Source organism: Penaeus monodon, chromosome 14, assembly GCF_015228065.2.
Source record: "Penaeus monodon isolate SGIC_2016 chromosome 14, NSTDA_Pmon_1, whole genome shotgun sequence".
NCBI classification, from domain to species: domain Eukaryota; kingdom Metazoa; phylum Arthropoda; class Malacostraca; order Decapoda; family Penaeidae; genus Penaeus; species Penaeus monodon.
Genome location: NC_051399.1, coordinates 43177135 through 43191304, shown reverse-complemented (window position 1 = coordinate 43191304; position 14170 = coordinate 43177135). Strand labels below are relative to the sequence as shown.

General features: G+C 46.2%; 1 protein-coding gene across 1 annotated transcript in view; it reads right to left on the bottom strand.

Annotated features, from left to right (window-relative positions):
* Nucleotides 1–12153: 12153 nt before the first annotated feature.
* The window catches only part of LOC119580716 (extensin-like), a 10719-nt gene continuing 8702 nt past the window's right edge, over nt 12154–14170 (bottom strand). The window contains exon 3 of the mRNA XM_037928813.1: nt 12154–12304. Within this exon, the coding sequence (XP_037784741.1) occupies nt 12154–12304 (151 nt within the window). The remainder of the gene's footprint in view (nt 12305–14170) is intronic.

Here is a 14170-nt window from a genome sequence, read left to right as displayed (position 1 = left end):
ATAACAATAAAAAAAAAACTACAACCATTACATAACAACAATAATAATAAACGTTATTAACGTTAAAAAGAGGTAACAAGAATTACGATGATGGCAATAATAAATAATAACAACAACAAAAAGATTGATAAGAAAAACAATAATGACAATAACAGTAACATAATTAACACAATAACAATAATTACAGTATTACCCGCAGCAGAAATAACAATTAATAAATTGGTGCTCGTTAGCAAGCACAGCAAACTGCACTCGAAACACAGCGGGTTCGGCGTGGGCGAGTATTAAATGCCCAAATGGATATAATGCACTAGACACGAGTGGCAAGGTGCGAGGCGAGCGGGTGTGGTTTGCAGGAAGGTGTGGTGCAGTACATAGATGTGTGGCGTGAGTGTGGCGTGCGGGGAGTGAGTGTGTGGCTGTAGATCAATGCCGGCCGCCACCCCGGTAATGAGACACCTTCTATGACGAAGTATCCTCAGACACCCGCTTCAAACTCACTCTCCTCCACCTTCTCCTCGCTTCGCAGGATTCCCCCTCCCTGCCCCTATCATCCTCTGAGCCAGCTTGCACGTTTCTGGTCGTGTCAACGCTCAAGCCGAGTTCATTGTCAACCCATGTACGGAGGCCGGAGTACGAGGGGATGACTATTGCAATAACATGTCCACATGAAGACGAAGAAGCCTTCCAACAGACGGAAGAACGGAAAACTTTATTTAAAAAAATACAGTAACATGAAAAAGAGCCGGTCAGCTGAATTTGCATAAAAAGGAGCGCACACAAATATAAACTTCGATCAAGCACGAAGAAACAATATGTGTTTATTTCTACAGATCGACCCTTTATTCGCTGGCTCAGTTTCAGTATGAGATAAAAGTGCCGAGTTGAAACCGGTTTCCCAGCGTCTTCCCAGGGCTTCAGCAACGCCCGAGCCAGACTAATCCGCAGCTGTGGGCAGTACAGCCAATATTTACAGCAATGTTAGGAAAACCACTCTGAAATCTCCATGAACGATTCAAGAATAAAGGTTAGCGAAAGAGGAATGAAGAAAAGGGGGGATAGGCCGAGATCCTGTGAAGGGCTACGCGGAAGACCGAATGTATGTTTGCGTGCTTTCAATCATCCGTTTGTGTGTGTGTGTGTGTGTGTGTGTGTGTGTGTGTGTGTGTGTGTGTGTGTGTGTGTGTGTGTGTGTGTGTGTGTGTGTGTGTGTGTGTGTGTGTGTGTGTGTGTGTGTGTGTGTGTGTGTGTGTGTGTGTGTGTGGTGAGAGTGCACGCCCAAACACGTCCATTCGGAAACTTACCTGGAGCCTCGATGATGAGTTCCAAAAGTTACCCCTCAGCCAGAGTGATCGATGGCAAGGTCGATACTTAATATCCAATCCCCTCACACCTCACTAACAGCACTTTTCCAGCACATACACATACTGCTCGCACTTCAGTCACACTTAAATGTAAACAGACCCAACGTCACACACAGTCCCGTCAATGAATAGAGGCGAGGCAGAGGGAGAAAAAAGAGCGAGCGCGCGGATTTACAGTTAATAAATCGCACGTTTAGAGTACCGATTGCCAACGACTGCCTCCTCCATACGCAGACGTTGCACAGAAATAACGGGGAGACGCATGAGTTATCGTGGATAAATCATTACCACGCCAAAGCCAGACTGCATGCGTGCCAAGCGCCAGTTATCACGGCGAACGAAATTAAGAAGGGATATCTGACAAGACGCCGACACGAGCCTGAAGAAACGGGCAATCTATAAGCTCGGTTTCTCGTGCTTGCAGGGGGGGGGGGATAGATAGAGATAGAGGGGAGGGAGGGAGAGACAGCTAGACAGAAAGATAGATGGGAAGAGATGGAGGAAGAAAGAGGAGGGGAGGGGAGGGGAGGGAGGGGAGGGGAGGAGAGGGGAGGGGGGAGAGAGAGAGAGAGAGAGAGAGAGAGAGAGAGGAGAGAGAGAGAGAGAGAGAGAGAGAGAGAGAGAGAGAGAGAGAGAGAGAAATGGATAGACAGACAGATAGATAGATAGATAGAAAGAGAAAGAGAGAGAAATAGATAGACAGACAGATAGAAAGAGAAAGAGAGAGAAAAGAAAACTGGTAGAAATACCTGGAGCCTTGGCCAAAATCAAGCTATAGAACGCAGCATCGGCAGAAGCAATTTGTATTGGACGACACGATGATGTGAACACGTTTCATTCAACACCCCGACGTTCTCTTGCTTTTATAAATACATGGTTACCCTACAGATAGATTTTAGTTATGGTCCATTTTCATTCTACACCAATATTTTCAGTAATGCCGTTGAAAAAAATCCTTCAGGTTTATATCATGTTTGCGCACATGTTTATCAATGTACACTCGATCATGCATGTAGGGGTAGGGGTGGGGAAGGGAGAGGGAGAGAGAGAGGGGGAGGGAGGGATTGAGGGAGGGAGGGAGAGAGGGGGGGAAAGAGAGGGAGAGAGGGGGAGAGAGGGAGGGAGGGAGGGAGAGAGGGGGAAAGAGGGGGGGGAGAGAGAGAGAGAGAGAGAGAGAGAGAGAGAGAGAGAGAGAGAGAGAGAGAGAGGAAGAGAGGGAGAGAGGAGAGAGAGAGAGAGAGGGAGAGAGGAGAGGAGAGAGAGAGGAGAGAGAGGAGAGAAGAAGAGAGAGAAAAGGAGAGGAGAGGGGAGGAGAGGAGAGAGGGAGGAGGAGGGAGGGAGGGAGAGAGAGGAGGAGGAGAGAGAGGGAGAGAGGGAGGGAGGGAGGGAGGGAGGGAGGGAGGGAGAGAGAGAGAGAGAGAGAGAGAGAGAGAGAGAGAGAGAGAGAGAGAGAGAGAGAGAGAGAGAGAGAGAGAGAGGGGGGTTAATAAATGACATGAAGCATAAGCGAATGAACGCTAGTCGACTGGCCGGCTTGAGGGAAGCCTCCACGCGGCAGCCACCGCCCAGTTCCTCCTCCCGACCACTTCTGCCCCGCTGGCTGTGGCCGGCAGACACTGCTTTCACTCTCGGACCCCATACACAGACGCAGAAATAGACAAATATATAAAGACATGGACAGGCACGCGCACACACACACACACAAAACACAAACACACTAACACACACACACACACACAAACACACACAAACACACACACACACACACACACACACAGAGCCCCCTCTTTTTTTCTCTCTCTCTCCAAACATCCAAATACCCTCACTTCCTGTCCTATCAGGGAAAATGTAAAACAGTTTCTACGAACTCTTGTCAGAAAAAGGGGGAAGAGGGAGGAGAGAGACTGGGGAATTGGGCTAAGGGAAGGGAAGGGATAGGACAAGGAGAGAGAGAGAGAGAGAGAGAGAGAGAGAGAGAGAGAGAGAGAGAGGAGAGAGAGAGAGAGAGAGAGAGAGAGAGAGGAGGGAGGAGGGGAGAGAGGAGGGAGAGAGGGGAGAGAAGAGGGAGGGGAGGGGGGAGAAGAGGGAGAGGAGGGGGGAGAGAGAAAAGAAAGGAAAAGCGAAAGAGAAAGGAAGGAAGGAAGGAGGAGAGGGAGGGAGGGAGAGGGGGGGAGAGAGAGAGAGAGAGAGAGGGAGAGAGAGAGAGAGAGAGAGAGAGAGAGGAGAGAGAGAGAGAGAGAGAGAGAGAGAGAGGAGAGAGAGAGAGAGAGAGAGAGAGAGAGAGAGAGAGAGAGACGGGGGTGTTCCTGACCCTCCTTCCCCTGAACCCTTCCGGTGGCAGGGGAGGGTTCCGGGCCCGATAAGGCATGGTGGTGTTTGCGGGCGTGGCTGATCCCTGATGGGGTGGAGGCAGGGGGCCGGGTGGTAATGGGGGTGGGGGGGGTGTAGGCTAGGACAGGGTGAAGTAGAGTGCAGCAGAGTTGAGCCGAGCAGGGTACGACAGGGTAAGGCAGAGCAGAGTTCGGCAGGACAGAGTAAAGCAAAGCAGAGAAGAACAGGTCAAGGCAGGATAGGCGAGGATAGAACAGGTCAGAGCAGGATAGGCGAGGATAGAACAGGTCAGAGCAGGGCAAGGTAGGTTAGGATAAGGTAAAGTAAGGTAAGTTAGGTTAAGGAGGAGGAGGAGGGGGGGGGGGCAAGAGGGGAGATGAGAACTTGATAAAGACAAAGGTAATGCGATTTATGAGGCTGGCAAGGTCGGCCTCGATGGGGACACTCATTACGAAGGATACGGCTGCGGCGGCGGCGTTGTTGTGGTAACGAACTTCTTAAGAATAATGCTCGTTCAGAATGGACCTCCAGCCCCCCCCCCCCAAAAAAAAAAAAAAAAAAAAAAAAAAATTACAGAAAGGAACCAAGAAATAAAATAAAAATAACGCACCGATTTACGGAACCAAGTGTTATTAAGAAGAGAAAAGAAACTATAGAACAGACCCCGCCCCCCTCAGAGAAAAAAACACCCCATCGAGATCTCCGAAGACGACCAACACCGACCTTATCAAAATACCCCCTGGTGGAAAAAAAATTATATATATATATATATATATATATATATATATATATATATATATATATATATATATATATGTAAACAGAAAATTAAATCAAATAAAAATATACTACCACAAACAACCACGAACAAACCAGCAACCAACTAACAAGCAACAACCTCCCCCTAAAAGAGCTTACGAAATCGGTCATGAGGCACGTTACCAGCGCCGGCCAGGGAGTGCGTGTCCGCGGTCTCGCACGCACGGGCTGCCGACACATCCGATCATTTCCTTCACTTACCTGCGAAAGAAAAGATTTAAAACATTACGTTAGTTATCAAAGTTGTCAGAAAAAATGCACATTCGAAAGCTATGGACATATATAGAGAGAGAGCAAGAGGAGAAAAAAAAGAAATGAAGGGAATGCAAATGATACGATATTTAATATAATACACGCTAATAACTTTCTTCCTCCAAGGTAATAAGGTAAAAATCAATGCGAATTACGGAACAGAGCTTAATCATCATCTTAATTCAATTCTCAGCAACTGTCCGCGTGATACATTTACATGCTATTCACAGACTCATCTGTCGGTCTAACTTGATGTTCACTATTCATTTTGTTGCGGCGAGACTATCCTTTTATCACTTAGTAAACATGGGGGGGACCAAAAGGTAGGATTCGAGAATTGTAGCGACAGCAATTAAGAAAAATCTCCCGAGTCTTTTCATACGTTCTCACCTCCTCACTACGTTACAGCACGTGTACGGACATACTATGTATGTTTGCATGTGTACATATCCTGTAGATGTCACACACACACACACACACACACAGATAGATACATCCAATCAGGCAAGGGTGGTACTGCCAAATATCCTCTCAAATGTGAATTGAGAGAGGCCCAAGTCCTGCAGTGGAATAAATGGCTGTTGGAAAAAAAATGTATACATACATACATATATATACAAATATACACAAGTATTCATATCCACATATCCACATCCATATCCATATAAATATACATATACATATATTACATACACACATATACATAAATACATATATATTCGCGCGCGCGCGCGCGCACACACACACACACACACACACACACACACACACACACACACACACACACACACACACACACACACACACACAAAGAGAAAAATATATATCCAAAAGTCTACGGACACCCGCCGCGAGATTTCACTAACAACTATCAAATTCATTTTAGTGTACATTGCAGTAGGCACAGAATCCTGTACTATGTCAAATACATGTAAAACAGGAACAATTGCTTACGCCTGTGCAGATAGCCAGGGTGGTAAATAAACTTCTTACTTAACTTAACCTATCAAATCAACATTGATACTGCACCTTCCATGTCTACCACAAAAAGTGTACATAACTGTGTGTTAAAACAAATTGCGTTAGCAACGGTAAAGGAAAACAGAATCTTTGGGCGATGATGTATACGAGTGTTATGCTGACGGATCGTACAGTCTAGATACAAAGCTGGTTGTGCTCTCGCTGTATACAAAAATGGCTTACTATAACATCAAGTTAATATGAGAATACAAAATTGGGCCAGCACTACACAAACGGAGTTGGCATGTATACACCTTGCAATGGAATTCTTAATGTTTCGGGGCTCTGGAGTAGTTTTCTGTCAATCTCAAAGTGCTCTATTCGTTCAAAGCAGGTGGCGACGAGGAAATTGCAAGTTGCATTAAGCGCAACGTAACTTATGCAATAGCGTGTAATTTCAACAGTCAATTTGTAAGGACACCATCTCATGTTGGCATGAGCAAGCACGACCACGTAGACAAACTGGCGAAGGAAGCCTGCAGCAAAGATACTGTGGACATAGATCTTAGTATACCTCTAGCTAGGGTTGCACATATACTGAAAAGTTTTCATAAGGAAGAACTAGTAGATCTGACACACACTCAAAGGCCTGAAATCTGTACTATAAGGCAGTACTACGATCAATATAGAGATAGCAAGCCTTCCTATGGGTGGCTTCGAAGTCAAACGAGACAATGTGACGTGATGTTGCCATAATAAGTTTAAGTTACAGAATGTACAATTGCACGGTGCAAGAAGTGCAGCTGAATCTAGATGTAGATTGTGTAACAAAGAAAACAAGGGAATGTTTGAGCACTATATCTCCGAATGCCATATGATACAGCCTTTCAGACCACCTAACATGAGGTACAAAGAACTATATGAATATTTCATAACACCTGATACATTGAAAGATCAACTCGTACTATACCCTAAATTTACTATGTAAAATTGCCGTGAACAAAGAACGTGTTATGTAAACAAAGTGGCAAAAACATATCAAAGTAATATTTTTTTTGTATGGTGTATGATTTCTATTTTTCATTTTATCTATGTACAATTACAGTAGCTACAGAATAATGTACAGAGTCAAATATACGAGAAACTGTCACCACGATTGCCCACGCCTGAGCAGATAGACAGGGTGGTAAATAAACTTACCCAACTTAACCTATCAAATCAATGTTCGGGGGTAATTTTCTGCAACTCACCTAGTGAGCCCCAGGGCTCGAACACTTTCAATAACGGTACTAGCAATATTACATATAATGTGAGCGGAATTTATGTATACCATCGCTCGTTAGAATCCCTAAGGACTAATCATGAATCGCCTAGCAAGCTCCGCAAGTGATGAATACTAACGTTCTGGTACTTCTGCCACATTCTCACGCAATATTATAAGTCTTATGCGAAGGCTTGGCTAAAAACATACATTTCTGAAAGGCTTTGGCATAAGGAATTATTTTACAGGAATAATTCATCCACGGTTTATGCCAGATAAATACAGATGCATGTGATGGGCGGCCACGAGAATCAGGCTTGAAGACAGACAATTAAGGTCGACGAAACTAATTGGAGGGAACTTAGTCTAGACTTAACAATGCAGAAGCTATTAACTCTATATCATATCTCGGTGTGCTATGTATTATGAAGCCTTTACATAAAGCATAAGAGCCTTGTAACTCTGTTCACCTCATCTGAGGCACGAGAAGATACACAAACGTTATAGTGTTAATTCAGAATGCAACCCTACGTTATGATCGGGTATATAATGTAACAAAGCCTGTTCATGCCTGGGCAGATGAATAGAGAGCGACCTATGTGCAAGGTGTCTCAAAAAATATCTTCTTTGGAACGTAATACAAAAACTAAGACATTTTCTGTTAAGTTTGTGGTCAAAATGATCATCTTTAACCCTTGGGAACAATACATTTCTTAACATCTCAAGAATTCTTCTTCGTCAGCGAAATCGCTGAAACGCTAGCAGCTGATTTATCAGAAAACATTGCAAAATATTCCTCTTTTCTTAAGTTCTAGTTTGCCCACGCCAGTGCAGTTAGCTAGGGTGGGAAAGAAACGGTTGGCAGACACTAGAACTACGGAAACTTGTTTGCCAAGAAATAAAGACTTCCAGCCACAAATGCTAATAAATCGAAGTTTGAGAGGAGTCATTTCAGCGATCTGCAGAGTGCTCTCCGTGCCTTGAAACTCTCGGAAAAAGGTTTAGAAATATTGCAAGTGATATCAGAATAAAGAGAGATCGCAAAAAAGTGGTCCACGTTAAACACTGCGAGTGGATACCCGTGCATGTTAGAATTCCGAGGCACGACCCTGCCGATCACCTAGCAAGATAAGCATGTATACGACGAGGTGTGTATATACAGTAAAATACCTCTACCCAGGATACCATACACACTCAGGAGAACACGAAGGCTTTAGCATAAAAGATTATGGCAAGTTCTCACAAGATCAATTAATCTGCGGTTCAAGTAGAGCAAGATAAAGTGAGGAAATTAACCTAGGATATAGGCTGAACTATGAAATATGCAATCTGAAAGAAGCCACATTAAGTGTAAACTTTGATATTAAGATTATGTGAATACTTGTACAGTACGGTACACAGCCACTTTGGCCAACGAGCAAAGGTAAATGTTGAATTACTATAATTGTCATATCCTTATTGTAATAACATCAATTACATAATCATACATCAAATGTAATAAACTTTACCGACGGTTGTGTATACTGAATATATTGAACCAAACCATTCGGGCATCTAGAATTACGTAAAAAAGCCATATGATAATTGTGACCATATACCAGCTTCATCTATTCTTGCCCACGCCTATGTAGTTAGCCAAAATAGCAAGGGACAAAACAGAATTAATGATTTTTAATGTAACCACCAACACACCCTCCCACCCACACTAATAACAATAATAATAATAATAATAATAATAATAATAATAATAATAATAATAACAATAAAATAATAATAACAATGATGATAATAATGCTAATAATAATAATAATAATAATAATAATAATAATAATAAATAATAATAACTAAATAATAATAATAATAATAATAATAATAATAATAATAATAATAATGACTCCCTTCCGCATGCCACTAACCAGACGAAACAGACCACATCCCAGAGCACAGCATATAAGAAAGTGCACCGAGACCTTCGGGTAAACAGCAACCTTGAGCAGCCCAGCACAGAAGCCAGGCGGTTGCAGCGGTGTCTGAATGCAAGCGAAACCCGACAAGTGGCGCACCAACTGGAAAGAGCATCTCTCCCTCCCCTCCTCCCTTCGCCTACCCCTGCGCCCTTCCCTCGCCCTCCCCTGCGCCCAAACCCGCTTACGCATCTCCCCTTCTCGTGCCCTCCGACGCCTTATATGTGTCAAGCCGAAGGTGCTGTAATGCAGTTAGCGTCAATACTCCGACCGGCGATACGGATACAAGTGCTAATAGTATTATCCCGCGGGTAATGAATATTTACAACTCCAACAATATATTGCCAGATCCAGTCAATATTTTCTGTGATTTAATTTATTTCCCTCCCTTCTTCCTCTCTCCCTTCCTATACCCTCCCGATTCTGTGTGTGTGTGTGTGTGTGTGTGTGTGTGTGTGTGTGTGTGTGTGTGTGTGTGTGTGTGTGTGTGTGTGTGTTGTGTGTGTGTATGTGTGTTGTGTGTGTATGTGTGTGTATGTGTGTGTATGTGTGTGTATGTGTGTGTATGTGTGTGTGTATGTGTGAATATGTGTATGTGTGAATGCATGAATATGTGTATGTGTGAATGTGTGTATATGTGTGTGTATATGTGTGTGTATATGTGTGTGTATATGTGTGTGTATATGTGTGTGTGTGTGTGTGTGTGTGTGTGTGTGTGTGTGTGTGCTCACGTGGGTACAATACTCTCCTCTTCCCCTCTGCTTGTCTGTCTGCATCTTTTCCACTCCCCCAATACTTGCCAGTCTGCCTATGGATATCTCTCTTCCCCTTCTTATTCTGTTTGTGTATGTCTCTCGCCCCCTCCCGGTCTCTCTCCGTTTATGTGTCTCTTTCTCCCCATTCTCCCCATCTGTCTCTCCCTCCCTTCCTATTCTCAATTTGCCTCTTTTCTCAGATGCATGCAGCTGTGCACGTGCTCGCGTCTCCGCGTGTCTTGGAACCAAGCATGCTAACTTCCTTTTCAAATTATGTTCATCAAAATAACTCTAAGCACGACATTATGCGTCGTCGAACACAAACAACCGGGACGGAAAACAGGTCATAAAAAGCGAGGCAAAACACAGAGAAAGATCTTGGGAAAAACGCGTCTTCTCATCAAACGTCATTTACGTAAGCAATCACAGAACGTCACAAAACATGGAAGAGATCTACATGATGTCGGAGAGAAGGGAGGGGGGGATACCACGCAGCCCTCCCCCCTTCCCCCTACACCTCCCCTTCCACTCTCCTCCATGAGCGACCATGTCCTTCACGAAAACACCCGCTCTGAGGGAGCCAACATGACTTGGGAAGAATATTAGATTAGGACGCCGCGCACGACGATCCCCGAAGCTCAATGGGAGTCAGCGTGAAGGACAAAACACTGGCTTAAGACACTCCTCCTCCTACTTCGAAGAACTTCCCAAACGAGAAATATCTTAGGCGTACATCGCGGCGGACAAGTCGAGTTCGTCAAAGATGAGAGAGAGAGAGAGAGAGAGAGAGAGAGAGAGAGAGAGAGAGAGAGAGAGAGAGAGAGAGAGAGTGAGAGAGAGTGAGAGAGAGAGAGAGAGAGATCTTAAAAGTAATCCCGAAAGATTGCAGTCAAAGCAGAAGAACGGATTTTAGTCAGCAGAAGTGGGTAGCCAAGGTCCTCCGAATCAGAGGGCAATGGCGCACGGTGACTTGTTCAAGACAATCGTGCGACTAAGTAAACTATTCAATCCTGCGCCCACGGGGCTAGACAAACTAGGCAAACAACGGCCCCGCACCCGGATATTACAGCCCTCTTCCATGACCCCTTCTCCTACCCTCACTCGCCTCTGTCCCCTTGACGCCAACTCCTTCTACCTGGCTCGCTCTTGCTTGCACTCGACGCTTGCACCCTTGCAATTACTGGCCGACACCACCACGTCCTCCAGCTGTCACACTTACTGACACACCCTAACATATTCCCCTGCAACCAAGGAAATACACGCACGCATTCACAGACACAGTGACAAGTACAAGCAATGAGAAACGGATACACGAATACTCACTCCCAGACTGAAAAAAGATCCTCTCTGTTTTTGTCACCGTCTCTCTATCAGACCACAGGACAAAATCGGCCTTCGCCAACATACCAGAAATAAAAATGTATATATCACCGTATTCAGAACTGAGGAGGGCCCCCGGTTGACTTTCGACTCCTCAAATGAAAAGTAAATAACAAGAAATATTTATCTGGAATATCAATAGCACAGTAGAGGACCCCGGCGGGAAGGGGAGGGGGAGGGGGAGAAGGAAGGGGAGAGGGAGAGAGAGGGGGAGGGGGAAGAGCAGCAGGGAGGCAGAACCAGAACGCACCGGTTCCTTATGTTCATGCAAGATTGAGCCGTGCCCTTTGGACGAGGGCCTTGTTGGGGAGGCGAGGCCCAATGACCCTAGCGTGGCCACGTGGCTTCAGGAACCTTTTCCTAAGGGCCGCACGCCAGAACTTCATCCCGGGCGCTTCAGAAACATGGCCCCCTCGAGACGCGCGCTCGTGCTCTCGCACTTCCCCCGGAGCCGCTGCCTCCCCGCTCCCTCCTGGCTTGCGCGGCGCATCCCCGTTCGCCTCGGATCATGGCATAGGCGAAAGAGAAAGCCTTGTTTTCTTTCCACACAAGCGGGGTTTCCATCTGGCGCCAAAGCAAGACAGAATTCGTATTCTAACCCCCCAGTAGGAAAAGCTATTACCAGCAGAAATCAACTTCTGTACGCAACCTGCACAGGCAGAGCGCAAAACTGCTCAATAAAGATACTATGAATATTCATCTAAAACCTTCATTACCACGGATACCTGTGCATGAATTTCTGGAAACCAACACCAATTATATTTTTTTCCCCTTTTTCATTTTTGGAAGCAGCATTTCTTTACAGCAGGTTTTCAATGGAATCCTTCCACTTGAAAGCCAAGCCCTCTTAACCTTTCGAAAAGCTGTGGGACGTGTGCTTAATTAAATCCATTATAACACTATGTAAGTATGTGTAAACATATGTGCGTACATGTTAATATACCTACACCTACAAACACGTACACCTCTCTCTCTCTCTCTCTCTCTCTCTCTCTCTCTCTCTCTCTCTCTCTCTCTCTCTCTCTCTCCACCCCCTCCCACATATATATATAAGGTTACTAGCATCTTTACGCAGAACTGGGCGAAGTTCTCCCCAACGACCAGAGGTTGGACCCATCAGGGGAGTCGTCGCGGAGAGGAAGACGACTCCTCCGCCAAATGCTCCCTATTGTGGGAATTCTGGGGCGATTGTTCCCGAGGAGATGGATCTGTGAGATGCTGTAATTTGGTAAATTGGAATCCTAGTTGGATCCTGCTTGTTTTCGGCGGCCCCGGCCAATCACTGGGGCCCTTCGCACGGCCACAGAAAACTACATCGCAATCACCATTATTACTAAAATAATGGTAATCGTTATGAATGAATAGTAACAGTAATAATAATAATCATTATTATAAAAATAACAAATAACAGTAGATTACATAACAATCAATAACTACTACTCCTGCTAATAATAATAACGTTGTTGATGATTTAAGCCAGAGAGTCCAAATCATGCTTGAAATGGTAAGGGAAGGGAGGCACTCGGACGCCCTTCTCAGCGCCATGAACGAGCGGGGCGTCAAGGGGGAGGGGTGGGCGTCAAGGAGGAGGGGTGGGCGTCAAGGGGGAGGGGTGGGCGCCAAGGGGGAGGGGTGGGCGCCAAGGGGTAGGGGTGGGCGCACGGGGAAGGAGGCGGCGGGCACCAAGGCAAACTGCGGTCCCGAAAACCTCCCGACGCCACACCAATGCACATCGCAGGCGGACGGTGCCATCATCGCAACGTCTCGCAACGGATCACACAAGTCCGTGATTTCAACCCTTAAAAGGTGTCTCATTACATCGACCACAGAGCTTTGCATAATTAATCATTCCGCGAATCCAACGGCGCCTTTGTGCACAGTTCGTTGGTCTCCGCCGCGGCAGGATTTGGATCTGGATTCGCATAGTTTGGCGCCACTTCCCCGCGCGCCCTTCCTTCCATCGCCGCTGCCGGCTTCCCTCCCGCCATCCCTCCTCCCCCTTCCCCTGCCGCCATCCCTCCTCCCCCTTCCCCTGCCGCCATGCCTCCGGCCCCCTTCCCCTGCCCCCTTCCCCTGCCGCCATGCCTCCTGTCCCCTTCCCCTGCCGCCATGCCTCCTGCCCCCTCCCCCTCCCGGTTCCTAGCTTCGTTTCCTCTTTGCTCTCTGCCCTCCCTTAACCCTTCCCCCTCTTTCCCTCCATTTTTCTGCAAACCTCTTTTCGCAGTCACCCTTTCAATCTCTACATGTCGTTAATTTCCACATTCTTCATCTTTCTGATTTCTTGTTTCCTTTTTGTTTACCGTTATCACTCCGCGTTGTTTCCCCCCCCCCCCCTTTCTCTCTTTTCTTTCCTTGCTTTTCTCTTTTAATTTCTCTCCATTTGTTCTCCGTGTCCCTCTTTCTCCCCCTTTTCCTCTCTTTTCCTCCTCCTCCCCTTACGTCCTTCGTCGTCCCTATTCTTTAATCTGCCCCCCCCCCCCCTTCTCATTTCCCCCTTTCTCACCTCTCCTTCTCCCTTACACTCCCTCTCGTCTGTCTGTCTCTCTGTCTGTCTGTCTGTGTCTGTCTGTCTCTCTCTCTCTCTCTCTCTCTCTCTCTCTCTCTCTCTCTCTCATCGTCTCTCTCTCTCTCTCTCACAGTCTCTCTCTCTCTCTCTCTCTCCTCTACTCCCCACTCATTCTCTCTCTCTCTCCTCTCTCTCTCTCTCTCTCTCTCTCTCTCTCTCTCTCTCATCCTCTCTCCACGTCCCTCAGTCTCTCTCTCTCTCCTCTCTCTCTCTCTCTCTCCTCTCTCTCTTCCTCTCTCCTCTCCTCTCTTCTTCTCTCTCTCTCTCTCTCCTCCCCTCTCTCTCTCTCTTCCCTCCTCTCTCTCTTCTCTCTCCTCTCTCTCTCTCCAATCTCTCTTTCCTCTCTCCTCTCTTCCCCTCTCCTCTCTCTCCTCTCTCTCTCTTCCCTCTCTCTCTCTCTCTCTTTCTCCTCTTCTCTCTCTCTCTTTCCCTCTCTCTCTCTTTCCCTCTTTCCCCTCTCCCATCCCTTCGTCCCTCCTTCCCTCCCTCTCTCTCCCATCCCTCCCTCTCTCTCCCAT